Source organism: Notamacropus eugenii, chromosome 2, assembly GCF_028372415.1.
Source record: "Notamacropus eugenii isolate mMacEug1 chromosome 2, mMacEug1.pri_v2, whole genome shotgun sequence".
NCBI lineage: Eukaryota > Metazoa > Chordata > Mammalia > Diprotodontia > Macropodidae > Notamacropus > Notamacropus eugenii.
Genome location: NC_092873.1, coordinates 40468174 through 40495762, shown reverse-complemented (window position 1 = coordinate 40495762; position 27589 = coordinate 40468174). Strand labels below are relative to the sequence as shown.

Here is a 27589-nt window from a genome sequence, read left to right as displayed (position 1 = left end):
TTGGCATCCCTAGATGCCAGCGCAGGGGCTGGGCACAGGAGGTGAGCCCAGAACAGGTGCTTAATAAATGCTTCCTGATTGAACCCAATTCCATTTCACCGCCTGCCTCCAGCTCCCAGGGCCAGCGAAGCCTGCTAATCCAAGTCTAGGTGTTAACCACACACACAATCGCACGTGGCAGCCCGGTCCGGCTTTCCTGGCCCTCCACGTGCTTCCTCTCTGGCGCCCCTTAGCGGGTCCCTGCGGGAACTGCTTTTTTTCCCCCTCGCTGATTCCCGGGTTCCCGGGAACTGGGTCTTAGCTCTCGCGAGATCTGCCTCTGTGCCCTCCGGGTGGGGGCCACCAAGTCTCGCGAGAGCGGCGTGACCACTTAGCCCGCGGCACAAGATGGCGGCGCGCTGGTCGCGTCGCGTCTGCGTTCGTTACTAGGGGTGGCGAGCGCCCGAAGAGGCGGCGGCGGCGTCTTGGAGCCAGTGGCCGGGGTAGGTTACCGCGGGAGCCCGGGGATGAGCGGGCCGAGCGCCGTCCCGCAGCCGAGGCTGCTGGAGCGACCCCTCAGGGGCCTGCAGGGCGGCGGGGCAGAGGCCGGGCCGGGGGACCGCGGCGGCCGGACGGGCCCCAGAGCGGGGCGCGGAGCCCGGGGTGGGGTGGCGAGGGTCTGCCCCTGGAGCTGTCAGAGATGACGGGTGAGGGAGAAGGCGAGGCTGACGGCTGGGGCCGGAGGGAGAGGCAACGCCGGCCGAGGACCTGGATTCAAATCCTGCCCCATGCCCGGCTTCCACGGGTGACCTTGGGCTAGTTACCCGAGCTCTCCGTTCCCCGGGTCTCGAACGAGCACGTTGAACCGAGACCTCGAAGGCGCCTTCTGGCTCCGACTCTCACTGGGGACCCAAATCCTGAGTTCCAACATTTTATTAACTACCGGACACATAGTGTGTGTTGGTTTTGCCGAATTCCTTTTATTTCACCTTTTTAATGTGGGATTTATAACGGAAAAGCGTGTGTGGGTTAAGGAGTTAAGGTGAGACAAAAAATATTTCCGTTAAAATTTTAAAATACTTGAACTTGTTCACTTTAAACATGATTTTGAGTGTCTTGAGATAACGAAAAGCACTTGGTTAGAGGGTTAGAAAACCTGGCATCCAAGGTGCTGATTGCCTTTGGGCAAGCCCTTTGTCTTTTTGGGCCTCAGTTTCCTCACCCAGAAAATGAGGGGTTTCAACCACGAGGGTGCGAAGGTTTCGTCCAGTTCTTAAGCGATTTCGAGATTTGCCCCTTTATTTTTGTTTTCCTCCTTTTCTGGTGGTCTGTGTCTCACTGTAACTGAAACTGTATATTTAGTGTCTGTGGACAGAATCTGTAAATGACTAATTTCTCCAAAAAAAGGTGTATTTAGACTTAGATGAATCACTTTGGTGAGCCATGTTAATTCTGCGGGTTGTTGTCAAGAAAGCTTTTTTGAAAGCGTACAATTGACAGACTTGTTACTTTGTAAGACGATGACATAAGGCGTTGCTTTCCAGAAAATGATTAAATGAGCTTTTTTTATTTTGGTCTTCATTTCAGAATTGACATTGAAGTGAAAAGTGCCAATAGAATTTGAAGACAGTATGTATAAATGCAGAAGAAAATGTTTGCTGTAAAACTAACCTAAAAAAAAAAGTTCTCTTGGAAAGTGGGGGGAAGAGGGGAGCAGGAGCCAATTGTCAATTTTAAGATAGCTGATATAGGTATCACCTACTTTATTGTAAGTGGATTTTTTTGGCTGATGTCTGTAGTTCTTTTAATAGCCCAACAAGCATTTTTCAAGTGCTTGCTATGTGCCGACCTTGTAGACATTGAGAAATATGTGATTATGACATGATCGCTGTGATGTCGTTGCTTTAAGGAACTTCTGATGAGGGAACTACTAATTCAGATCAACATCTCTGCATTCATGGTGTTAGAAAATTTCCTGGAGCAACTGTCCTCATTAAAACAGAGTCCAGGGATCCTTAGGGTTCCTTGAGACCCTTTCGGAGGTTAAAGAGATGAGATTAAAACAATTTTCATGATAATGTTAAGGCATTTTAATTTTAGTATTTTAGTATACTAGTAGCTATAGATAGTGTCAACAAAAGTAATTTTTAAGTGCAAAGGGATCCTGAGACCAAAAAGTGTAAGAACCCAGACCACAAATATTGGTAGGTTAAGTGATTTGTCTAGGGTCTCACAGCTAGATGAGAGTCAGACTCTGGACCTGAGGCCAGCTTTAGCCACCAAACTGCCCCTCAGTACACACTCATAATTGGTATAAGGAGAACAATGCACATGCCATTTTTTTCTTGAGATGTGGGCTTAAAAGGACATCCATCTCTGAGTTGAGGAGATTGGGAAGATTTTCTGGGGAAGATCACATTTGGTCTGGCCTTAAAAAGATGGGATGGATGTCAGCAGGTAGAGTGGTGGTGCCTGTTCTCAGCTGGTAGAAATCAAAGTGAAGGCAGTCTCTTGGCCTTTTTTTGAGCCCTTTTAGGCCTCTTTAGCACCAGCATCAGCCTAGGAAGGGTGTACCAAGATTAATAGTGGTTGCTCTTATTGACCACTGGAGCTGTGTGTGACAATCTTCCCTCTACTAACTTTGTGTTCTATGCCCTTATTGTGGTGTGGAACTTGCCCTGGGCTCTTGAAGGCTGTGTTGATAGAGCTTAAACCCAGGCAGAAGCTTGGTAAGATGGTCCAGGAGACAGACTCCTCTAAGGACTTGCCCAGTTGCAGGGTGAGAAATGTTTTTCTTTGCATGAAACCCATGAAGGCTATCTTCCAGCTAACTGAGAGGTTGCAGTAAGCATAAGTGAAAAGAATAACCACATGGATGAAATTAGAGCTATTTGTAGTAGTAGAATCTTAGCCTGCAAAGCCACAAGGAACATCCTTTGTGCTTTTTGCATTACTAACTGGCCACTTACATAAACGACTTGATGACTGTATGATGTTAAATCCCTGTTAGCGCTAGATGCCTTTGAAGTCTGACTATAATATCCCTTATCTGGGATCCCTGCCTCTCCAGGGTTTGGTATACAAGTGTTATTTGCTTTAGTAGTCATTAGTATTATGTGTCTTTCTTCCGTTTTTAAAAAAATCCTTCCTTTTTTGACTTAGATTAATTTTATTCAATGTCTCGCATGTAACCAGTTGCATGGTCTACTTAACAGAAGTCTTCCTAGCAAGCAGTCTCCATAGTTAATGGATTTATACACCATCTTTTCTGGGTTGAATTTTGTGTTTCTGTCTTCTTTTCTTTGTTTTTCCATCTTTCTTTTTCTTTGTCATGTGCTCTACTCTACTCCTCTTCCCCTCCCCATCCCCCAATTTAAACAAGTTAAATGAAAATGTAGTTAGGAAGTATATAGATAATACTTCATTTAAAAACTGAGTCAATATGTGGCCTTCAGGGATGTTTGCTTACAGATTAGTAGTCCCCATTTCTCTTGGAGCTTGACATTCCTGCTCTTAGTGACCCTTTCCATCAGAGACTGTTGGCGGTAACCTAACCTTCCTGTCAGGGGTTGGAACTAAGGAGAGCAGCTTTGGGACCAGGGGCCAGGAATTATCCAGCTCTCTTTGAGAGGGAAGGGATGACTGAAATTGAAAAAGAGGGAGCAGTCTCCTAGGGCACAGTTTTTAGGTCCCAAGTCAGCAGAGAGGGAAAACACCCATTCCCCAAAAAAGGCTGAGGTGAAATCATGCAGTGATTGTAGAGGAACCATGTGTAGCTTCTGAGTGCTTTATCTGTTGACCCTTTCCTGATCAAGAACACTTTCAGTTTTCAATGAAAAAAAAATGCTGCATTTACAAAAGTCATTTTAACTCCACATCTGTAAGGACCTGAACTATTGCAGATAGCTGAAAGACTAAAGTGATGTAAAGTGGAGGAGAAACCGTCTTGAAAATGAATACTAGCTGACATCAGTAGCTGAACATATTTACCTTGTTATTAGTAATTAGATTTTCCTCAAGAAGGTTATAATCCCTTTGAGGCAGGGAGTATCTTGTACAACTTTCTTAACCCCAGATGGAGATATGAAAACCTGAAAAGGAAAAATTTGAGGGGAAACCTTTAGTTTTTTAGTTTGAATCTGGCCCCAAGACACTTAATGAGCAAGTTATTTAACCTTTGCCTCATTTTCCTCAATTGTAAAATGAAAATAATGATAGAATCTGTCTCCCAGGATTATTTTGAGAATCCAGTGAGATAATATTTATAACATATTGTATTATAGATAATTATTTCTATTTACAAATATTTATAAAGCACATTGCCTGACATATAATAGGCAGTTAATAAATGGTTATTCTCTTCCCTTCTCTCTAATTTTTTGGAAGGGAGCCCTTAAAATACCCTAGACCAACCCTAGTCTTGGAATAGAGGCTGGAGCAATGAATGTTTGGATCCACTTCTACCTAGAGCTTAGATTAGTGAGTGATTCACAGAAAACTTTTTGGAATTTTGACTTGACTATGTTTATGGTTTTTATGACTTCCTCCTGAGAGTTTCTAGATTGTATGTTTTTTCACCTATTTGAAATAAATTCAAGAATTTTAATTTTGTCTTAATATAGATTTTTTCAATCCCTTGAGATAATTGGAGACATCCTGAGGTATAGCGAAATCAGAGTTGGGAATTATTTGCTCAAGACAATGAATCACTTGTTCTCTGCCATGTCAGTTGATTCCAGGAAGATGACCCGAACCCCATCATAACACTTAGGAATACACATGATACTGAATCTTATCACATAAGTTGACACTCCAAAAAAGGTAGCTGTCCCTTTTTAAAAAGATGATGCCTTTCTGTTTTAAAATTTGATTTTTAGTTTTTTATTTGATTGACAAAGACATAATAGGATTAAATATTAACTATTGTAATCACTTATGTTTTCTGTTCTGTACTAAATGTTACTATTTTATTCTTTTAGGATGGCTTTGAATAAATCAATGCATGCAAGAAACAGGTACAAGGATAGGCCTCCTGATTTTGCATATCTAGCATCCAAGTACCCAGATTTTAAACAGCATGTCCAGATAAATCTGACTGGAAGAGTGAGGTAAGTCAACAGTTCATCAAAGAGTATTTGATTCATGTAGGATCTTGGTCACACATTATTCAAATATGATATACATTATGGAGATGAGGAGACATTGGTATGTACCAAGGCCATTATGTGTGTGACTGGGAACATGTAGTAATTTGGGGAGGAAGGGAGAAGAGGTTGGCTGAAGCTGAAAACGTGTGTTTTAGAACATCCTGTCTTATGGTAGCAGACATTGTACAAGAGGATCTTACTCCTTTCTCTTTATCTGTAAGCTAAATAGGAACATCAGGAACTACTGTTTTTGTCCCTGGTAGCTGCAAAATGATTAGAAATGTGAAGCTTTCACTCGTGCAGGTGGAATCATGGTGTCAGCGGCTGCTGCTGTAGGAGAGGTGTGGTTCTGTTGTTTGGGGGTGGGGGTTACATCTATGAATGCAACTTCCCAGCCTGCTTGTCCTTCCCTCTCCCTTCATATTATGGGATGCTGGGAAGTCTGGGAGCTAAATTGGCCCTTTCTCAGGATGATGACCATTATTTTTTTTCCTCCAAGGGACTGGTAAAGGAAAAACTAGGGATTTCCTAAATTTCCTTGGATTCCTTCAAGATTGGGGAATTGAGGAATAGGAAGAGGATATGGCTTTATTACCTCTCCATCTCAAGTGTCCAGAAAACCCAAATGTGTAAAATGTTCATGGTCTTTCTAGAGCAGTGGGTGGGTCTTTAGGTGGACAACACCAAGAACAAAGTTTCCAGGCCACCCTGAGAGACAGCAAAGCTTAGTGAGGAGCGTTTACTTTGTGGTCAGGAGAGAAATGGGTCAGAGTCCTGTCTTGGACATCATGTGTCTGTGGCAGATCACTTAATCCTCTGGGTCTCAGGCTCACCCACCGCTAAAAATGGGGAACTGTCTTACTTTCTTGTGAAAAGCAGACTCGACAATGAATGGAAAGTATTTTGTAAATCTTAAAACATACTACAGATGTCAGCTTTTTTTTTCCTTTGGCCATCTTCACCTTTCTTTTCTAGGTCTTGAGAGAAGGAGAATGGAGGGAAATCCCATTTATATCCTAGTTTTTTCTTTCAGAAAAACCTACACCATTTGTTTTTCTTAAATTCACCTAGGTTCAAGGCCAGCACCAAATCATATACCCACAATTCTTGGGAGATTGTTTCATTTGGCTGAGTTCAAATGTTTATTAAGTACTTAGAATAGAATGTCCTTGAGTGTAGTTATTGCTTTCTTCTGTGTTTTCCTGGTACCTAGCAGTGCACATAGAAGGCTCTTTATAAATACCGATTGACTGATTGGTTGATTGCCTCAGGGGCAGTCAAGTCTTTAGAGCACTATTCTGACTCCTGCCTTTATGACGTTAAGATATTATTTCAACTTTCCAAATCAGGGTTCTGAGACTCTGAATAGAAGAGAAGAGGGGGTGAGGGGAAAGACTAAGGCATGAGAAGGAAGGGAGTCTGGCATATGGTGCTATGAGACATGACCACCCACACATTTCCAAAGAGTCAGCAGCAGGTGGACTAGTGATTGTTCAGGCCCAAGCTAAGCATCCATGGCAGGTTAGTAGTGATGAAACCATTCTCTTCTTAGCTGGAGGAGAATGGATATAGGCAAACAAGTTGGGGCACTGAGGTCTAGGTACTGAGTTGATGAGGTGACTGTCCATGGGGGTGAGCCTGGGACTGTAGGGGAGATCCTCCAAGTCAGCCCTCTGGCTTGTGCTGAAAATACTCACTGAAGTGACTGATAACAGCTATTGTGAGTTGAAAACTGAGGTCTAGAGATGTTGGCCATTTATCCTGTTTGAATTGAAGCTACAATTAGAACTTGGCACCAACACATGCGCACACTACCTCCAGAATGGCAGTTCATTAGCCACCTCATGTGAAGGTAGTATTCCCAATTTACTTTTGGTAGGAAACATACTACTCAACTTGATTCTTGCCTGCTCACCCTTGAGACCTGAGGGTATGTATTTGTCATTCCTACCATAGCCAATATTTTGGCATTCTCTTTATTGACTAGAAAGAAGGTGCAGAAGTGATCCATGCCAGCTATGAACTTGGTCTTTTGTGCCAGGTACTGGCCTAGAAGCTTGGAATACAAAGACAAAAATGAAACAACTTCTGACATCCCCAGACTTAATCAGCAGCATGAATGTTGTACGAGAAGGATACTTGTCCAGTATTCTTCAGTGTACCATCCATTGTGACAGCATTTGCTCTTGGCTAGCCCACAGAAGCACTGGCAGATAGATAAAGGGACTTTTTTATTTTCCCTGACTTTGTTTCCTCCCTGCTACATGTAGAGACCACAAAGTCAGTCCACGTTTGAGTCCTTTGAATTTGAGTAGCTCAGACTGTGTGGCTTCTGTGAAGTGTGAGATAGAGTCCATCAGCCATACACGATCTGCTTCATTCTCTGTGATTGTTCCCTTGTGTCCTCAGCTGCTCGTGGCTATTGTTCATATTAGTGTAGAGACTGGGGTGACTACTGTAGCATCTTGATAAGTAGCTTTATTTCTGTAGTAGGATGAGGATGACTATTGTGAGCTTTTCCAGTTTTGATGGAGAGGTCAGAGGGGTTAATGTGAGCTGACAGAGTCTGCTGTGGTGATGGTGAGGGCTGAAGCAAAGACACCAGTGTTGGTTGGAGTACATGGGTGGAACTTTAGCCAGAAGGAAAAGGGACTGAGAATGGCTGGGGAGGGAGGGTGGGGAGTGCCTGGGAGGTGGTGTTAAGATCAGTGGTTCATCTCTAATATTGTCCCAGCCTCTTCCCAGCCCTTGCTCCTGCTCTGGTCCTGGGACAAACTACCCCCAATTCATCTTGTTTTCATTATTTGCAAAAATGTTATGGGCAGCTTTTGTTTTTATGTCACCTTTATTTCCAAATATGTTCCTCACCCTCCTCTGCCATTGAGCAGTCCTTTGTAACAAGGTAAAGACAAAAAGGAAAAAGGAAAAGAGTAGTTGAGTAAAAGTAATAATGTCCACTGAGACTGAGGGTGCTCAAAGCCCTGTGCCGAGGCATTAGCTTGGCTATCATAGTAATCTAGCATTCAAGGCTTTAGTGGTTGTTTTTTTCCATTTGCGTGGTTGTCACAGTTTTATTGTTTTTCCTTGTTCTGCTTCTTGAACCCTGAATCAGTTCATATAAGATTTCCTATGCTTCTTTGAATTTTGAGACTTCTGTTCCTTTATATTCACTTACTGCTTTGTTTGACCATTCCCCGGTTGGTGCACCCCTACTTTGTGTCCAGTTTTTTGCTACTGCAAAAGATGTTTTTATGAATACTTTGTAAGTGGAACCTTTTTTTTTTAAATTCCCATGGGGAAAGAGAGAGAGAGAGAGAGAGAAAGAAAGTGTGTGTGTGTGTGTGTGTGCATGTGTGTGGGCATGCGTCTATAGAAATACACATGTATAACATATATTCAAAGGGAATAAACATTTTAGTCACTATTTGAGCCTAATTCTAAATTATTTTCTGAAATGGTTGTACTAATTCTTAGCTCAATCAAGAGTATTTTAGTTTACCTATTTTTCCTCAATCACTGCAGTGTTTATTTCCACCTTTTATTGTCCTTGACACTTTTCTGGGTGTGAAGTAGAACTCAGGGTTGTTTTGGTTTATATTTCTCTTGTTTGTGATTTGGAGCAATCTTTCATATGGTTGTTAGTAGTTTGTAGTTCTTCTTTTGAAAATTGTTGTTTGCTTTAACCACTGTCCTTTGGGGAATGATTCTTATTCCAATATAGTTTTGTTAATTTCTTATATCTTTAATATCAGGCCCTTATCTAAGGCATTAAATGCAAACGATTTTTATTCCTTAATTATCAACTTCCCTTATCCTGAATTCATTGATTTTGTTTTTGCAATTGCTTTTCAACCTCTTACAATTGAAATTATTATAGCTTCTGTGTTTGCCTTTAACTCTTGTTTGATTAAGAACTATCCGCCTAGACATAGCTATGAAAAGTACCTGATCTAGTTCTCTTCCAATTTTTTTTTCTTGGTGTAGTAAATGATTTGGATCCCAATTCAGTTCAAGTCCTTGGGCGGTTTTTTTTCTGGCCATTTCTTTGACTTTGCAAATTGTCTCTTTTACCTTTGTAAAGGCAGAATGACTTTTGAGATGTGTTGGGGGACAGTAAGGATAATATGTATACTTTTTAAATTGTAGATACCTCACTTGTGGCCATAAGTAAACTTGGATAAACTTGAATGTGGTCTGACTTCTCCTATGATGGAGAAAGGCCTGAGAGCTCCTGCCTGTGCCCGTGCTTTGATGTTCGGTAGTTTAGAAGATTGCCCAGATTGGCCAGTTTTCTGCATCTCTAGATCAGAGGTGTTCTTCCTTTGACAGTCTAATGTATTTTGCTTCTGTGTAAGGAATTCTAATGTTAGTAGGGTGGTAAGAAATACTTTCACCTTACAGATGTATCTAGATCAAAGCAATCGATGGTTATTCCAAGACTGAAAGAAAAAAAGCAAATGAACATTTCTGGATTTTTCAGCTGTTTAATTTCAGATCGAGAAAATGAGACTGTAAGTCTTAGAATAAGCCGCACAATTAAAACCTTTACTATTAGGATGCATTACTTTAAACTACAAGAAAAATAACGCGTTTTGAACATTTTTTACCCTCATTCACTTCCAGCCTTTTTCTTCTGGAATGCTCCTTTTCCCAGGCTCTCTGGGAATATGAAAGGGCAGCAGAGACATCTGGTGTGAATCGTTGATTGTTTAGGGACTTTTTATATTCCTTCTCCGACCTGCTTTGCCAACATAGCTGATTCCTTGATGGACTGAGGTTTCAGCTTTATTCGTTACCTTCAGGTTTAAAGGTAGCTGCTGCATATTGAGCAGTTGAGAGAAACATAGAGAATTCATTCCTTCTTTCCTTGATGTAATCCTAGACAAAAAACCCAAACTGCTTCAGCTGCATTTATCTGTGTTCATGGAATCACCATCCTTTATCATCTAAGTCCAAGGCTCTAGAAACAGTTTTGATTTCTTTTCCTTTTACCTTCCACATTTCATCAGTTGCCAAGTCTTGCAGATTTTCACTTTGCATTCATCCTGTCTCTACTTTTTCTGTTCCCCTGCTATATCTGAGTTCATGACTGGGGCCCTTTACACCTGGGTTTTGGGGACCAATCTCCTAATTCATCTGTTAGAGTCTCCTGTCATCTGTTCAATATAACGAATTAATCTTCCTAAAAGAAAGCTTTCTTTCTGTCACATCCCAGCTCAAAAATTTTTTAATTGTTTGCTGAATGCTTACTGAATGAGACTGAAACTGGCATTTAAGAATTTCCATGTCCTAGTATTCCTCTCTAGCCTTATCTCTACTTGTCTGTGTCCCTCTCCTCCTCTAAAATCATCTTATTCACTGTTCCCCAAACACACTTGGTGCTTTTCCACTTCTTATTCCTATTCTATTTAAACCTCTCCATGACCATCTCTGCCTTTTGAAAGCCTCCCTTTCCTAAAAGGCCCATCTCAGCTGTTCGAAGTTTGATGAAACCTTTCCTGATTTCTCTTCTGTCCCTAAACTGGGTGTGCTTGCTCCTGCCCCATCGTAGCACTTTCTCATCATGCCTCTCTCCTCACACTTAGGTTCTGTTCTGTGTCACGTTTATTTAGGCACTTGTCTGATTTTACTACCAGATAGCTTTTTGAGGGAAGATACCTGTTTCTTAGTCATTGTTCTAAGCCCTGTAGTCCTCAGCTCAGGGCTTTGCACATAGTAAGTATAGGAAATATTTTTTGAATCTATTGAAGATGCTTTTTTAACCTTTGAATGAATAGCCAACTGAAACACAAAAGCTCCATAATATTGGAGTTTCAGAAGGAACTGTCTGTAAAACTACTTTTTTTTGAGAGAACTTGGTGTTTTGTTTCTTTAAATAAACTACAAGCATTCCCCAGCACTATGTTCTGTGGTGTGTGCCATCTGAATTAGCTCAGGTGATCTGCATAAATATGAGAGATTCTTTATGCATCTGGAAAGACATAGGAAACTTTCAGGTATGTGTAAAAAGAGGTGCAGGGATGCCTGGAGCAGCTTGTGGGACCAAAGGGTGAGTAAAAAATGAGAATCTGGCCATTCTAGATGGTGAGGGGGCTGAAGTGATTGATACCACCAGACCTGCATGGTAGGAAGACTGGAAATAAGTAAAAAATATCTTATGCTTTTTAGTTGCAGGAGTTTCCCTCTTTAACCTTTCTGAACATGTTTCGCAACTTTTGGGGCTAAACAATCTCAAGAAGCTAAGGTCACAAGTTCTGTCCTGAGACAAGTTGCATGTGGTAATCGCTGAGCCAAAATGGCATCTACTGTCCTCAGCCAGCCATTCCACAAATGCTGTATTGCCTGCCCCCACTGTACAAATTCATGACCTTGCTTTCAAGGAGGGATAGGAAGATGGACTGGACACTTCATTGTGACCCAGGCCCCCATTGTGGGGGGAGGAGAATTCAACCAACACTTTGCTCATGGTGATTTTGTAGAAGCCTTGTTTTATAAACACACACACACAGGCACAAATTTAAATTTGTTGCACAGATGTGTGCTTCCTGTGGATTGAATAGTGGAGAAGAGAATGTTGACATATTAAACTCAGGTCTGTGGGCCTCAGGCAAGCTGTGTGTGTCTGGAAAGGGGAGGAAGGGACATAGGGGCAAGGGCAGCCCTGTGGAGCTCTGAATGGTGCTGGACAGCTTAGATATAGAGCTCATCCAGAGAACGTGCTATCATTTTGGTTGAGGTATCCTAGATTAACTGAACCTCCCAGTACAAAGGTGGCAGCCTTATGTGCACCTATCATATATAGAATCCTGAGGTCCGAACCCATCTCTTGTGACCTTTTTTACTTCAGGTGTGAGTCTGTCTCCTCATGGTACCCACTGCTCAAATGCCTCAGAATCAACATTTAAAGAAAAAAACTGTGAACTGTGATTTCACAAGAAAGACATGACAGTGGAATCAATTCTTGCCACATATTCTTTATTAAGTGTTGGGGTGGGGGGGCAGGGTAAGTCAGGGAGTTCCCCTAGCATCCTTCATGGCCAGGAAAGTTTTTCCTCTTGTCAAGCCTAAAATTTCCTAGTACATTAAACCTACCCATTCTCTGTGGTCCCATTCATTTTGTGGAGACAGACTGGCTGCGTAATCACTTTGCTTTTTGGGTATTTGTAATTCTCTGCATTGCTCTAGTGTTCATTTCAGAGTTTATCTCAGTAAACATTTATCAAGTATCTCATATGTGCAGGGCACTGTGTTAAGTGTTGGGATTGTAATGCCAGCAATCAAGGGGTTTACATTTTTTAGCCCAGTTTGTCAGAACATTTTCCTTGGTTTAGCTGTTTCACATGTATCAGAATAAATGTTTCATGGTAAACCCAGCTAATAAAAGCAGAAAAATTCATATTAGACAAGCCACTAGTCCTCTAAAAGAGATGGGAGGTTCATTCTTTGGGGAGGAAGGTGGGGAGCATGGGCAAAGAAAAAAAGAAAGAAAAAAATTTTTAAAATGATGCTGACTGGGTAGTATAGATCTAAAAGCTCTTCATTTGCTCTGTGTATAGAGATCTGGGAAGTAGTGAGTTACAATTGTGTCTTACTGTAGCACTTACATGTTTGAGTCTGTGAGCTTGTTGACAGTAACTCAGGAAGGAATTGTGACTCATGGAGGCATCTCCTACCATTCACCTGGTACGGGGAGGGAAAACTGTAGGAAAGATAGGAGGGTATTGCCTACTGACCCCTCCTCTGAAGCTTTTGTTAGTGCCTCCAAGGGTTGTTGAATGCAGTTTGACACCTACCATTTTTAGCTTCTTATCGATCATCTAATGAAATGAAGCCAGTGCCTGGGGCCAGTGGAGGTGGGGGGGGGAGGGACAGGATGGGATGAGGACTGGATGGGGACAGGGATCTGAGAGTGACCTTGGCTTATGATTTAGTGTACTGTTTCCATAGTATTATAGTAATTATCGTATCTTCCTTGGATAACAGAAATGCACATTGCTCAAAGGCACCTCCCTACTGGTAATATTGTATATATTTACTAAAGCAAGTCCTTAATTTTTTAAAATGAAATCTTTTGTTTTTATTTCATCTAAATTTTCTTCTCTGTCCCTTCCCTTCCCTACTCCAATCAAGCCATCCCTTATCACAAAGAATATTTTTTTAAAAGAAAAGAGGAAGAAGAAAAAAGAATCAGCAAATTAGACCAATATATTTTTAAAAATCTGAATATATGCAGTATTCCATACCTGTGGACCTCTCACCTTTACAAAGGAGTGGGGTGAGTGTCTTCTCATATTTCTACTTTGGGGCATGTACATGCAAGTCCTCTTAAGGAAATACTGACGCGAGAAATTCTATTGACAGTAAGTTACTTTGTGACAAATAAGTAGTAGAGATTTAATTCCAGTTAACTTTAGTTCCTTCTGTTATTTTAATATATGATAAATAATGTCTTCAGATCCAAATATGACCTATCATAATTACCAGGCTTAGTCCCAAAGAAAAGTTGAGAAAATATATTTTCATTGCAGAAGTGAGGGACTATGGGGATGGAATATTGTTAAATATGGTTGGGGGGATATTTGGTTTTGCTGAGGGAAGAAAGATATGAACGTGCTGTAACAAAAGGCATCTATACAAAGATAATGGAAGTCCTGCGTGTAGGCAGTTGGGTTGTTTGGGGGCTTCATTTCATGAAAACACTTCATATTCTACTAGTGCTGTTAGAAGGCTGGAATTTGTCCCACAGAAAGACAAATTTTAAATATTACACTATCATGCTCATTTTCTTGGAAGAGGAAAATGATGAACATTTTGGAATTGAAGCCAAGGGATTGGTGCTTTGTTTATTTTTACTTGCTTGTCTTCAGTTATTGGGATAATTGTGAGAGATCAGACTTAGTGGTTAGCACCAGCCTCTGCTAAGTGCTTTGTACTTTGTGGTATTTAGAGTGTATTTCTTGCTAATAAATAGTGTGCAGTGTTGCCAAACAATCCAGGGTGAATGTATCTCTATGTAGGCTTTTCCTGAATAGTAAGAATGATCTCTGTATAAACAGTGGTTTGGAGTTGAAGAACTAGGGAAGCCTTAATCACATTGCTGTTAGTGTCGACCCACATGTCTCATGAAACAGGGTAATTAATGTTTAAGTGCTGCAGGGTTATCTTCAGGTGACTGCTGTCACTCTCAGAAGCATTGCCAGGCTTCGTTCACTTCAGCAGTTATCTGGCCGGCTGCTTCTTGCCATAGGAGGCCAGCTGATCCACACTGGCATTTACAAATCTGTTTTCTGGCATAGTCTGTGCTTATTTCTGTTCTTCCCAGCTCCCTCCCCTCCCAAGCACAACTATTCTTGAATGTAGAGCCATCTGTACTGAGCTCGACTAAAGAAAGACCTTTGGATATCTGAGTATTCTTTACTCTGAGGAGCAGGGCTGCAGTGGGGTAGAGTAAGGGGGGCGGTGTTGGGGAAGGCCAACCTATCTTGTAAATAAATGTGCCTTAATTACTGGTTTAAAAATAAACTGGTTCAGTTTAGTTCATTATTTTCCCCTGGGTACATGAGGTGTTTCATCTTTCCTAGAAAAGCCATTTAGAGGAAGACTTCACATTTTCAAGCATTATAGGGTCACATGTAATCATTTGTGACCTTGAGTTGAGACTCTTCTGGTGATGAAGTGATAGCTGAATAAGGGAGAAGACTGAGTTCGTAGCCTGTAGACAGAGCTATCTGTAATTGAATGGTTAAAATAGAAAGAAGAGGGTAATAATTTTTCTCCCTTTATCGTTGGTAATGAATTAAAAACCGGTCCAAAGAAACCTAATCCAATCTGGACTGATGTTTAATGTGGCCAAGGAAGGTCCATTTGATTTTTACCTTGCCAGTTCATGAAGATTTGGGGGAGGGGGTCCTTGGAATGTCTCAATTTAAGAAAGTGATCATTTTAGTTATCCTTCTGCATTATCTTAGAAATTGAACATAATTTTGCTTTGCACTCTTGTACCATGACTCACTTAATCACTTGCTTGATTGAGCTGTGTGGGTGTTGAGGTATAGAAAGATGCTGAGATTTTAAAGTCTTTTTTTTCCTCAGAGAGTTGTTGAGGAGCACCTGCTTTCATCAAGTTCATATTCATCCTTTTTCTTTTGTCTCAAGCCTCAGTAGATGGGTAGGGTAGGTATTTGAAAAAATGTGTTGTACTTCTTTTATTTGGACTATACTGTGCCTCTGAAAAGTATTCCCCAAAGAGTTCCACTTCAGAAATGTTAACCCCTTGTTAACTTTGAGGTGGGAGAGAGTCATGAGATGGGCAGTTTTGTGGTTCTTTGTATTTCTCCTTAGAAGAACCATGTGTTAGGCCATTTGTTCTATTTATGACCAGTTAAAGTGATATAAATTCTTTTGTAGAAGATAAAGAATTTTTAAAAATTCTAAATCTGACATCTTTAATCCTTGAACAATAATTGACTTTTTATTTGGATTTTCTTTTTATTTGCTTATTGTAGGAGATAATGAGGTAGAGTAATAGATTGGGGTGCCACTGTAGACCAAATGAAGCACATTTCTTTTAGTGTTCTTGCATGCTGGTGTACCTAGTAGGTTAACCCTATAGGTCTTTCTTTCTATATATAAGCACATGCCCCTGAAGCCCTTTGACTGCAGAAAATGTCATTGGCCCATCTCATTAAGCTACTCAGCTGATCTCACAGAGTAGACTCTTTTTCATGGAAAATTAACGTTATATTTCTGTAGGTTTCATAACTTTTTATTGCTGTATTGATGAGGGTTGGGGGGGGTGAGACCCCCACAAAGACTGTAGTAGTACCAGGAGCAGGTCACCTGGAATGAATTTGAGGACTCAAATATTCTTGAGGTCGAGGTAAAGATTTATTACGGGCAAGAGTTCTTAGGGAACCTGCAACCTTAGTGGGGTAAAGGTAAAGTTTATATAGGATATTCTGTAGTAAAGCATGTGCCAAATATTCTAACTAAGTGATTCAGGGTGGGATTAGAGAGTGGTTAAGGAGTGATCAGTTTTTTTTTTCTTTTTCTCCAATTTATTTATTTATTTTTGGTTTTCAACATTCATTTCCACCAAGATTTTGAGTTTCAAATTTTCTCCCCATGTCTCTCCTCTCCCTACCCCAAAACAGCTTGCATTCTGATTACCCCTTCCCCCAGTCTGCCCTCCTTTCTATCACATCCCTCTCTTCCCTTATCCCCATCTTCTCTCTTGTCTTATAGGGCAAGATAGATTTCTATACCCCATTACCTGTATTTCTGATTTCCTAGTTACATGCAAAAACAATTCTCAACAATCGTTCCTAAAACTTTGAGTTCCAACTTCTCTCCCTTCCTTCCTCCCCACCCATCCCCACTGAGAAGGCAAGCAATTCAATATAGGCCATATATGTGTAGTTTTGCTGAAGACTTCCATAATAGTCATGTTGTGAAAGACTAACTATATTTCCCTCCATCCTATCCTGCTCCCCCATTTATTCTATTCTCTTTTGACCTTATCCCTCCCCAAAAGTGTTTACTTCTAATTATCCCCCTCCTCTCATTTGCCCTCCCTTCTATCATCCCCCTCACCCCACTTCTCCCCTTCTTCCCCTACTTTCCTGTAGTGTAAGATAGATTTTCATACCAAATTGAGTGTGCATGTTATTCCCTCCTTAAGCCAGATGTGATGAGAGTAAACTTCACTTTTTCCTTCTCACCTCCCCCTTTTCCCAGGAGTGGTCAATTCTTAAAGGAGCATACACTTTTACTTCAAAGGTATTTTACCCAGAGTTCATAGGGAAATAGCCCAAGGGAGGGCTACATGGAGGTATGTTTTATGCCTGAAACATTACTAAATCAACTAATGGTCAGGGCTGACTAAGGAATATCAGGCTGCTCTCATCAGTGTCTTGTTAGAGAAGATAAATGTAAGGGAGTATATGTTTGTCTAAGTCTAGGATACATATGATTGGTCAGTGAGTAGTAAATGTGATAATGACCCAGTACACAGCCTGTTCAGCCAGTTCACAGCTGGTTCAGACTAATAAGTACTATAGGTACGACTGGCTACTGTACCAGGAAGGGAGGTAATGGTTGTTGACGGGGCAGGCTGTGTCCTTGGGCTGGGGAGAAGCTACTTGGGACAGTGTTTTGAAGCTCAGGAGAAATGTGATTTTAGAATTGGGGTCCAAGTCCATGCACCCAAGCATCATCAGTATCATTTACCTCACTCTCCTTGGGAATTTTCTACTTTTAACTCAGGTTAAACAAAGTTTTGGCCTCTTGTTCTCTTACTGTAGCTATGAAATCTTACTTGAGATGCTTATAGTGTATTTAAGTGATGTGGGAGCCCAAAGACTTCATCCTTTCTCCCAATGGCAAAATCTTTGAATATCTGGATCCTCTGATTGCTAGAAGGATCTTAGTTACTCTTTTAAGTAGATTTGACTACATTTGACTAGAGAAGTGAGACTGGTGACCTGCACAGCCCTCCCTCACTCAAAACAAAGTCATGTCATTATTTTCTGATGGCAACGAAGGATGAACACAACAATAACTACATTTGACTGTGTGCCTTCCCAGGGGAAGATGATGACTTTAATTTTTTTTCTTTTTGACTTTTTAATCTGCCCACAATATCATAAGAAGCAGGCATAGATGAGATACCTCCACAGGAACAGCTGGATGATTTTGGATAGTTTTATAATAGGTTTCATTAGTCTGTGATTTCTTTGGTTTTGTTTTCTATCTCTTCTCTTCACTTCTCCCTAGTATATGCACTTCCTAGAATCTTTTTTCCTCATCTTAAAAATGTTTCATTGATATATTATCATCATAGTTTCCTTCAATATCCCTCCCTTTCTCGGAGATCCATTCTATAAAACAAATAGTATTTTTTTTTAAAGACAAAAAAAGAAAAAGGAAAAAATCAGTATAACTGATCAGTGCCTCAAAAAAGGTCTGAAACCATGTGCAACCCTTGTGAGTCTCCACTCTTGCCTTATAACGCAGTGGGGTAGATGGGGAAGTGTCTTCTTGACTTTCTCCCTTTGAGACTTTCTTATTCTTTATAATTTTATAACATTTGCTTTTGACCTTTTAATGATTTTTTTAGGTTTAAATAGTAGTCATCCCTTTGTGTTTTTTGTATTCTTGGCTCTACTTCTTCCCCTCTGGTCAGTTCATGTAGATCTTTTGCATGTTTCTCTATATTCATCACATTTGTTATTTCTTACATATTAGTCATATTCCTTCACATTCTTGTGCCACAGTTTGTTTAGCCCATCCTTATCAGTGAGTGGCTGCTTTGTTTCTAATTCTTTGCTGTTACCAAAGATGCTGCTATAAATGTTTTGGTGTATATGAGGACTTATCCGTGACCTCCTTGGAGTATAAGACTATGGGTCAAAGAATATGGACATTTTAATCATTTTATTTGCATAATTCTAAGTGATTTTCCAAATTGGTTTTTACTGATTCACAGCTCCACCAACAATGTGCTAGTTCCTATTGTACCACAGTTCTTCCAGTGTTGACTCTTTTCATCTTTGCTAGTTTTGCAGAGTATGAGTGAGGTCTAAAACCACAGTGTTATTTTGATGTGCATTTCTTTTATTAGTGATTTGGAGCATTCTTTCATATAGTTGTTAATAGTTTGCAATTCTTACATCTTTTGACCACTTTTGTATTGATGGCCCTAGTATCTTAACAGTAACTGCTTTCTTCAGTAATTGTGACCATCCTGAATGTCCTTAGTTATCCCTTAGAAACGAAGCCAGGGCCTCTTTTGGCATTGGTTTTTTGGGGCTGCCACCTGGCTGCCCCTGTTTATGCACAGTAGAGTTGCTTTTTTTAGGATCTTTGAAAACTTTCCTCGACTGTTTTGGCACTACTTCCCCCTCCTTCCTTCTCCACAGTGTTAGTTGCTTCAAAACCAGCACTCTGGATGTTGTCATTCACTTTAATGCCTCATAAGAAGGAGATTCAAAATTTATTTTTGTAGTCTGTATGTAAGCGTCATACAGATTCATAGTCTTATTCACCTTTCTCTCATTTCAAACATATTAACATAATCATCATTCAGGATACTTAAATATTCCCACTACATGGAGAATAGACAGTGGGGGAGATACCTGGTGTGCCAATACAATCATAATGCACAGTATTATGTGATTAGTCTGTTAGGTCTAACTCAGCTGTTGCGGGGGACTGGTGAGGAAACCTTGATGGAGGAAGTCTAGCTTGTGTTGGGCTTTAAAGGGAGGGAAGCATTTTATGTCTGTTCATGAGGTAAAATGTGTAGGTGTGAGAGAACAGGACTTGTATGGGGAGATTGTGGTTATATTTGACTGTATTAAAACTCTTTGTTACTTTTAACTGTGGCACTTTTAATTCAGTACACAGTCATCTTTGACTCTAACGCTTACAGTGTACCACCACTTATGCACAGTTGTGTTCAGTTCTTCCATTGTTCTGACTCTGCTTGACCCTGTAGACTTTTGTCCATGGGGTTTTCTTGGTAAAGATTCTGGAGCGGTTTGCCATGTCCTTCTCCAGTGTGCCCCCATTTAACAAATGAGCAACTAAAGCAAATAGGGGTTAAGTGACTTGCCCAGAGTCACACAGCTATTAAGTGTATGAGGCTAGATTTGAACTCAGGTCTTCCTGACTCTAAGTCTAGTGCTCAATCCGGTGTTATCACCTGGCTGCCCCTGTTTATGCACAGTAGGGTTGCTTTTTTTAGATGCCATCAGACATCAGGAGAGTGAAAGGATGTTACTGAAATGATCGTTGAAATCTTGTTTTATTATCATTTACCATTTTTTATTTTCTACCTGTCCGTTTTCAGAAACATCTATTTTTAGGTCACTGTTCTTATGAAATTAGTATACATGTCTGTATGCATGTTTTATGTGAAGTTGTTATTATGAAATTAGAAGACCCTACAAGCATTAGAGGAACTTTAGTGATCATCTAGTTTACTACCCTAATTTTAGTGAGGAGGAAACTAAGGTTTCAGCAAATGTGACTTTTATCACATTTAACTTTGAAGGAAATCTAATATCACTTGGGGAAAGTTCATGCTGCCATATAGAAACTTAAAAAAAATCAATCCTAATTTCATTTTGGGGGAATAGGAGATAAGTAATTTTTGAATAAGTACCTTTTAAATTTGTTAGGGTGCTAAGTGCCGTGGGGCATGATTTAGACCAGGCCTGCACAACCCACTGCAGTGGACCTAAGCAGCAGTGTGCCAAAGAATTTCCTTTCCATACAAAGGATGTTTTCTTCTACATCTTTCGAGGGCCACCCGAAATCTTTTGGCATGTTGCAAGTGGCCTGAGGGCCATAAGTCTTGGGCCACAGGGTGCGCAGACCTGATGTAGTCAGACATCTGTAAGGAAAATTCCAAGGGCTTTGGTGATAAGTGGTGTGTATAGCGAACTTGACTGAATTCCATTTTTCTGCGTCTCTCCCCCCAGTCTTAACTTCAAGGACCCTGAAGCTGTCCGAGCTTTGACTTGCACTCTCTTGAAGGAGGACTTTGGGCTTTCCATTGATATCCCATTGGAAAGGCTCATTCCTACAGTGCCCCTGCGACTTAACTACATCCACTGGGTGGAAGATCTGATTGGCCCTTGGGACCCAGCCAGGAGTGCCCTCCGACGGGGGATTGACATCGGTATCACCTCTTCTCTTTGGTTCTTGCTTGGAGTTTTCATACAGTGTTTCTTTACCAGCTACTGTGCTCAGTGTTAGTTAAAGAAATTGACCATTGAGATTTCCAGTCGGTGACAGTTGGGCTTTTCTTGCCATTGTCTTCACTTGAATAACCACGTGAGATTCTAGAACAGAAGCCTTTCTAATGAAGATGAGAAATTTGGTGCTTTCTCTACTTTCTCATTTTCCTTATTGGTTTAAACATTTATTATCTTTTATGTTCTTGAGATTTAGATTCACTGAAAGAAGTCCAGTTGGAATTTTAGCTAGATGTGCATTTACTAAAATTTCACCTGGGTCTGTAAAGTAACCTTTCAGGACTCTTTGGATGATCATTTGTATGGAATGCTTAAATTAAAGTAGAACTAGTGGAATTATTGTACATAAAATGAGCTTTGCTTAATTGCTTTAAGAGCATTTTATTAACATTTACATTTCAGAAGACTTTCAGGGTGAATTAGTTTCAGGAGGAAGTAGTAGAGGGAGATAAAGACAGGGTAAATATATTGTCCATTTGTCATCTCTAGCTTATTCCACTAATTTTCCTTTTTCTCCTTTAACTTGTTCTGGTCCTTTATAGGAAAGGTTGATTTAAAGAACCTTAAAAATTCTGTATTCAAATATAGAATTACCATTGGAAATCAATCTCTGAAGGGCAAGTGGTTCTTATCTTGTTAGCTTTGAATTAGGGTTACATTAAGCCAAGTGACTGTGCCACATTTATCATGATAGCTGACTTCCTAAATTTGCAGTAAACTTGAAGATCTTGGCCCCTGGGTTTGATTTTAATCTTACCTCAGACCCTAAAGGACATCATGAGGGAATGCTTGCAGGCATGTTTTTTAGCTATTTCTATAAAATGGGTTATGGGGGACAAGGTAAAGATGATATGGAAGGGAGCCACTTTGCTGGAATTGAATTTGGTCTAATTACGGTCCTATAATCTTTGAAGGGAAAAAATGAATGTAATTATTAAGAGAGGAAATGTAGACTTTTAGTATTTGTTACCTGTTTACCCACACTCATCAAGCAGAGGTTGCTATTCTGCAGGTATAAACTTGCAGTTTATTGTTCCTTCTCTTTCCCTTTTGTTCCCTCCATTTGTCCCTTCCATAATTCATTTCAGTTTTCTGGGAAGGATTAGAATGTAAAGTTCTAACATTAAGATTCAGGATATCTAATATGTTTGTCTTTATATTTGTATTTACTATTGCAGAAGCTCCTATGTTTGGTTTTTTTAATGGGTAGGATATATTACTAGAAAGATACACACTTAAGGCCATTTTTGTAGTTGATTCCTTAGCCTTTTGGTTTTTTTCTTTGTGAGAACTAAAGTACAAAAGAACCCTTATATAAACCATTATGCCTCATTGCTCCTCTGAAGGGATCGGAATTAGTGACTGCTAGTTATCTAGACATTTGATACGTTTGGCCTAGATTGATTTTTCTGATCCAAAGATTTTAACTTTTTTAATTCTAAATGATTTTAGATTTTTGGAGTCTAGCAGCCACTAGAAAGATTTTCTTTTATTTTTATAGATGACTTAGTTTTCTTCAGACATCTAGTAAGTAGACTGAGGAATTAGATGTTCCTCATTTCACTAAAAAAACATATACCTTGGAAGATATTTGGTTTTATTTGAGGAGTGAAATTTATGTTCATCTGGTTTGTGGTATTTGACCACTGTGGTATTTTGGCAAATCCTCTATCATTGATCTCCTTCATGGAAACAAGGTAATGTGTGAAAGTGTAGGTATTGTGTAAATCAACTTAACCTTTTTGAGTTTTGAGCTTTTCCAGTCAGCCACCAGCTTATTTATGGAATGCCTGCTATATACCCTGAACTTTGAGAGAGTCATAAATTAGAAGACTGGGCTGTTGCCATCTGGACATGCATACAGTTTTGCTATGGATATAAAATTAATGTCTGCAGATCACTGAAGAATAATACAAAGCATATTTTAGTATTTTATTATTAAATGTTGACTTGTGTAAGTACTTTAGAAGTTCAAAGAAGAGAATAATTGTTTTCTCCAATGGGTGTGTGTGCGTGCGTGTGCATGTGTGCATGCGTGCGTGTGTGTGTTATATGTGTATTGAATTTTTATTTTGGTAGGTACAGGAGCATCTTGCATCTATCCTTTACTTGGAGCAACTCTCAATGGCTGGTATTTCCTTGCAACAGAAGTGGATGATATGTGCTTTAATTATGCTAAGAAAAATGTGGAACAGAATAATTTATCTGATCTCATAAAAGGTATACTCCACAGAACAAATATCCTTTTTTAAAAAAATTATCATTCAGTGCACCTCGTGCGCACCTTTTATTGTGTTCAGAGGTTGATGACAATGTTTGGCTTTTGCCAAGGTGCAGGCCTGAGTGACTCCTCTTCCCAGGTTGTAGCCACCCTGCTCTTTGGCCACCTAGTGAGGGCTAGGGGGTGTGTGAAGGAGTTTGAACCGGCCCTCTTTTTGAGCTCCAGTGACCATTGATTGAGCAGCTACAGAGTTCATGAACCGGGGTTAGATTTGAAGCATAAACCCCTAGAGATGACTGAGGTGTATTTTTCCTCCTGCCTGTTGTATGTTTTAAAGGCTGTTAATATTCTTTTCCTTTTGTTCCAGGGACCTAAAGTCTCTTTTGTATAAACTGAGGGTACTTTTTTTGTAGTGTTAAACATATGATAAGCGGAGACATTAAGCATGTTAATGAATCAGTAGTGAGTTAATTGTTGCTCCATATCTTAAACATCCTGCTTTTTCTGCCAGTGGTTAAAGTACCACAGAAGACACTCCTAATGGATGCTCTTAAAGAGGAATCTGAGATCATTTATGATTTTTGCATGTGCAACCCTCCCTTTTTTGCCAACCAGTTGGAAGCCAAGGTAGAGTATCTGCTGCTCTAGAGAAACTGAATGTTTGTCTGGATTTGCCATATTTGACTGGGTGGGTTAGCAGTGAGAGCATTGTTTGTTGAGAAAGTGGGTGCATCAGGTGCTGCATTTCATTGTGAAACATTGAATAGTACAACACTTTCCCAAGGTTGACTGTTGGGTAGACAGTGGCTTGTGCACTCTGATAGATGAGCTATACTACTGGAAATAGGGCTGGGGGCTGCCTAGTGGGGAGGGGACCCCAGAGCTTCTCTGGGTTTGGGGTTTTTTTCCTAGTCTTGTTGCAGAGCTGAAAGAGTGCCGTAGCAAGACTTTTAATGACAACTCAAAATATATTTCTGCTTATTGAGTGAAAGAGTGCAGAAATAGAGGTTAACTCTCAATATGTACTGTTTCATACTCTTGTTGAAAACAGTGTGTGTGCGTGTGTGTGTGTGTGTGTGTGTGTGTGTGTGTGTGTGTGTGTGTGTAGTAGGCAGTGGAGCAGAGAAGCAGCTCTCCTCACCATCACCTGTTGGATTTATCACAGTTGGGGACATTGCTAATTTAGTCTTTTTTCCCCTCTAAAGCACTTTTCCAGGCAAATCAGCTTTGAAGGATGAACAGTAAGAAGGGACACAAAAAAACCTCAAATACTGTTAAAGTTCATTGATTCAGTTGCTTACCAGATTCTAAATAAAATGAGATTTGTAAAGTGCTTTGCAGAGTGACACATATTGGACACTATTCAAATGCTAGCTGTTATTGTTATTATTGTCATTCTGAAGTAGTAACTATAACGAGTATGATCGGGTGGAAGGAGGTAAAGATGGTCCTTAAATTATTTGTGAGATCAAATTCTACCTTAAATGTATAATTTAGAAGCAAAGAATATCGTACTTGCAAATCATGCTTATCGATCTCTTGCAACTTGTTAGTTGTCATGATAGGGTGATTTGCTCTATATGTTTAGAAAAGAAAAATGCAATCTTTAAAAAAAATCTGTCATTCACACCAGCATACCATAGTTAGTCTGAATTAATGAGGTTTTATTTATAAAAATCCAAATGACTATTAGAGTGGTTACTTTCAAAAAGATTCACTGAAATGTTTCTTTAAATAGTTGATTTTTAGCCCATTTAGAGAATACTTTTTACCAAAAATTGACTTAACCATGCCTTATCTAGAATAAAGTGATTCCTCTTTTCAGGAAAATATATCATGGATAGTTTTACATTTTAGAAGCATTAAAGTATACTATAGTGATATTTTCTCGAAATATAGTTGTGAATCTACTGAAACCTGTGAGGACTGAGTTAGTATTAGATTGTAGATTAATAGATTGTGTCTATCCTAACACATGTTCTTAAATAAATCCTTGTTGAATTAATTGATGATTGCTGGGTTTGTTATTAAGTTTTTATGATACAATCAAAAGGAGTGGTTTGTCTAACCATGTGATAGAGTATAACTGTATTTATTTCTTTGCTCACTGAGTTAATGCCTAGTAAAAGGCATAAGCAAAGAAGTAGTAAGTAAAGTTAAATGATTTGGGTTAAAAATAGAGGAGTTAACTCAGATGCATTTAACTTACTGCCTTGTCTTTATATCCTTAAATCCCTGCCACAGGGCCTTGAACAAAGTAAGTGCTCAGTAAAATATTTATTAAATGGATGAATGAATGAATTAGAGGGTCATTAACCATTTTATCAGGTTGATTTATGTATATCTGTTTGTATATGTGTATCTATTTACACACATGGACTTTTTCTGTCCACACCTTGATTCCATCTGTCTGTGGATCTTCCAGTATGGAAGTTCCTTCTGCCAGAGCCAGTGTAATCTGTAATTGTTACAGAGAGTGGCTGTCCTGAGAAGTTAAAGTGGCTTGCCTGTGGTTATGCAGCTTTTGTGTGCCAGAATCAGAACGTGAACTCTGATTCCTAGGCAGCCCCCTAAAACATACTGCTTCTTGAGGTAGATACTTCCAAATTCATCATTTTTTCCATGCTTCCACTGTTATATTAAAAAAAAAAATTCTGGGATGTAAAGCTAAGGAATTTGAATTTAAAACCTGGCTCTGTCATATAATACCTGTGTAACTGTGTGCAAATCATTTCCTACCTCTTGTTCTTTAGAGATGGTTTCTCTATCTCTAAAGTGAGGGGTTTACCTACATGACCCTCAGGATTCCTTAGAGCTTTGAGCCTGTGTTGAAAAAGGCTAATGAGTTTAGCGTAAGAATTTAGAAAGCTTGCTAATGGAGGGGGAACTTTGGAGCAAGAATATTCCCAAGTACCTATTTTAGGAGTCTGAAATATCTTTTTTTTTTCTCTAGGGAGTAAACTCTCGAAATCCTCGTAGGCCTCCCCCAAGTTCTGTAAACACTGGGGGTATCACTGAAATCATGGCAGAAGGAGGGGAATTAGAGTTTGTGAAAAGAATCATCCATGACAGTTTGCAGCTGAAGAAACGACTGAGGTAAGTAGGAGAGGAGACCAAATCCAGTTTCCATTTCTTTCTCTCCGATGATGGACTGAAAAATAATAACAAATGAAAAATAGAAATGTCTGATGAGACTGCTGCTCCTAGGGGTACTTGCCTTTAGCCACTGATCTTGCATGTCCCCATAGAGGAAAATGTCCCACGATGGGGCTACTGACAGCAGCATTGAGCTGTTATGGATCCAAACTGATTAAAATAAGGTTTTTGATTAGTAAACAGATGGATTCATCTCTTCCCCACAAGCCAAAATAGATTTGTTGCCCAGTTCTTGAAGCAATTTGTGTTCTTGGAATCAAACTCACAAACAGTGACAGATGTGAGGACATTGAGCTGTCAAGAACTTAATGAAGGGAAACAGAGATCCCTCACCAATTTCATAGGAGGGTTAAGGAGATCCCTTTGTCTAAGCTAATTATTGCAGACAGCACACCTGTCATTAGGCAGTGAGAAGATATTCACAAAGAACTCTTTGCTTTGCTTGGATTCTCGCCCTGCCACATGTAGTTGAAGTGACAGACAGTGCAGGGCTCCCAGCACCATGGTATGACTGTAAAGGTGAGGGAGGGAGACTTTTCCCATTTTCTTTTAAAACGTAGTGACACCCTTTGTTTCCATCACATTCATTTCTATGTATGGAGCTCTTACCCTGTCCATTGAGTTTGTCCTTGTGACAAAGATTTTGAAAGAAAAAGGAAAAAAGGAGGAAAAGAAAAATGAACCAGACTGCCTGCCACCTGCCTTGGACATCAGTCAGCCTGTTGGGTCCAAGGCCTATGCCATAACACCACCTCTTTGAGGAAGGGAAGGAGGGACATGGCCCTGATTGTTGAGGACAAAGCTTGGCTTATTATAATTCCACAGCATTCAGTTTTCTTTTCTTTCCATTTCCGTTGTCATATTTTATTGCCTGTCAGCTCACGAAAGTCTTTCCTTACTTCTCTGAGTTCTTCGTATTCCATTACATTCATACATTACATTTGGTTGAGCTGTTTTTGAATTAGTGGGTAGCACCAAGTTTCAAGTTTATTTAAAGTTATTTCTGTTCAGCAAGATTAGATTCTATCCTAGAATCAACACACAATCTCATTAATTTCTTTAATATGAATTTCATTGAAATCCTCATTTAACATCATAGTAAGTCTTTCACATAAAATGGCTTTGATGGTAGAAGAGAAGATTATTCACAGGTAGATTGGGGTTATTGAAGCAAGAAGAACAATAAGTGATGTTCTAACGTTGGGGAGAACCAGGTAGAAGGAGGACAGAAACAGTAAGGGCCTTTGAAACACTGTGAAACCAGGTCAGCTGAGACCTTGTTTCTATTTCTGCTCTCTTGTTAGGGACTTCTAAAGATTCTAGAT

The 27589-nt window shown here is 39.9% G+C and overlaps 1 protein-coding gene across 2 annotated transcripts in view; it reads left to right on the top strand.

Annotated features, from left to right (window-relative positions):
• Positions 1 to 285: 285 nt before the first annotated feature.
• The window catches only part of METTL16 (methyltransferase 16, RNA N6-adenosine), a 52178-nt gene continuing 24874 nt past the window's right edge, over positions 286 to 27589 (top strand). The window contains exons 1-7 of one of the 2 annotated variants that reach the window (XM_072639983.1): positions 369 to 482; positions 4602 to 4800; positions 4959 to 5087; positions 20612 to 20811; positions 22967 to 23107; positions 23620 to 23735; positions 26062 to 26204. In XM_072639983.1, the coding sequence (XP_072496084.1) occupies positions 4960 to 5087; positions 20612 to 20811; positions 22967 to 23107; positions 23620 to 23735; positions 26062 to 26204 (728 nt within the window). In that variant the 5' untranslated portion in view covers positions 369 to 482; positions 4602 to 4800; position 4959. Of the gene's footprint in view, positions 483 to 4601; positions 4801 to 4958; positions 5088 to 20611; positions 20812 to 22966; positions 23108 to 23619; positions 23736 to 26061; positions 26205 to 27589 lie in introns of both variants that reach the window. The other variant, XM_072639982.1, reaches the window with a different exon arrangement.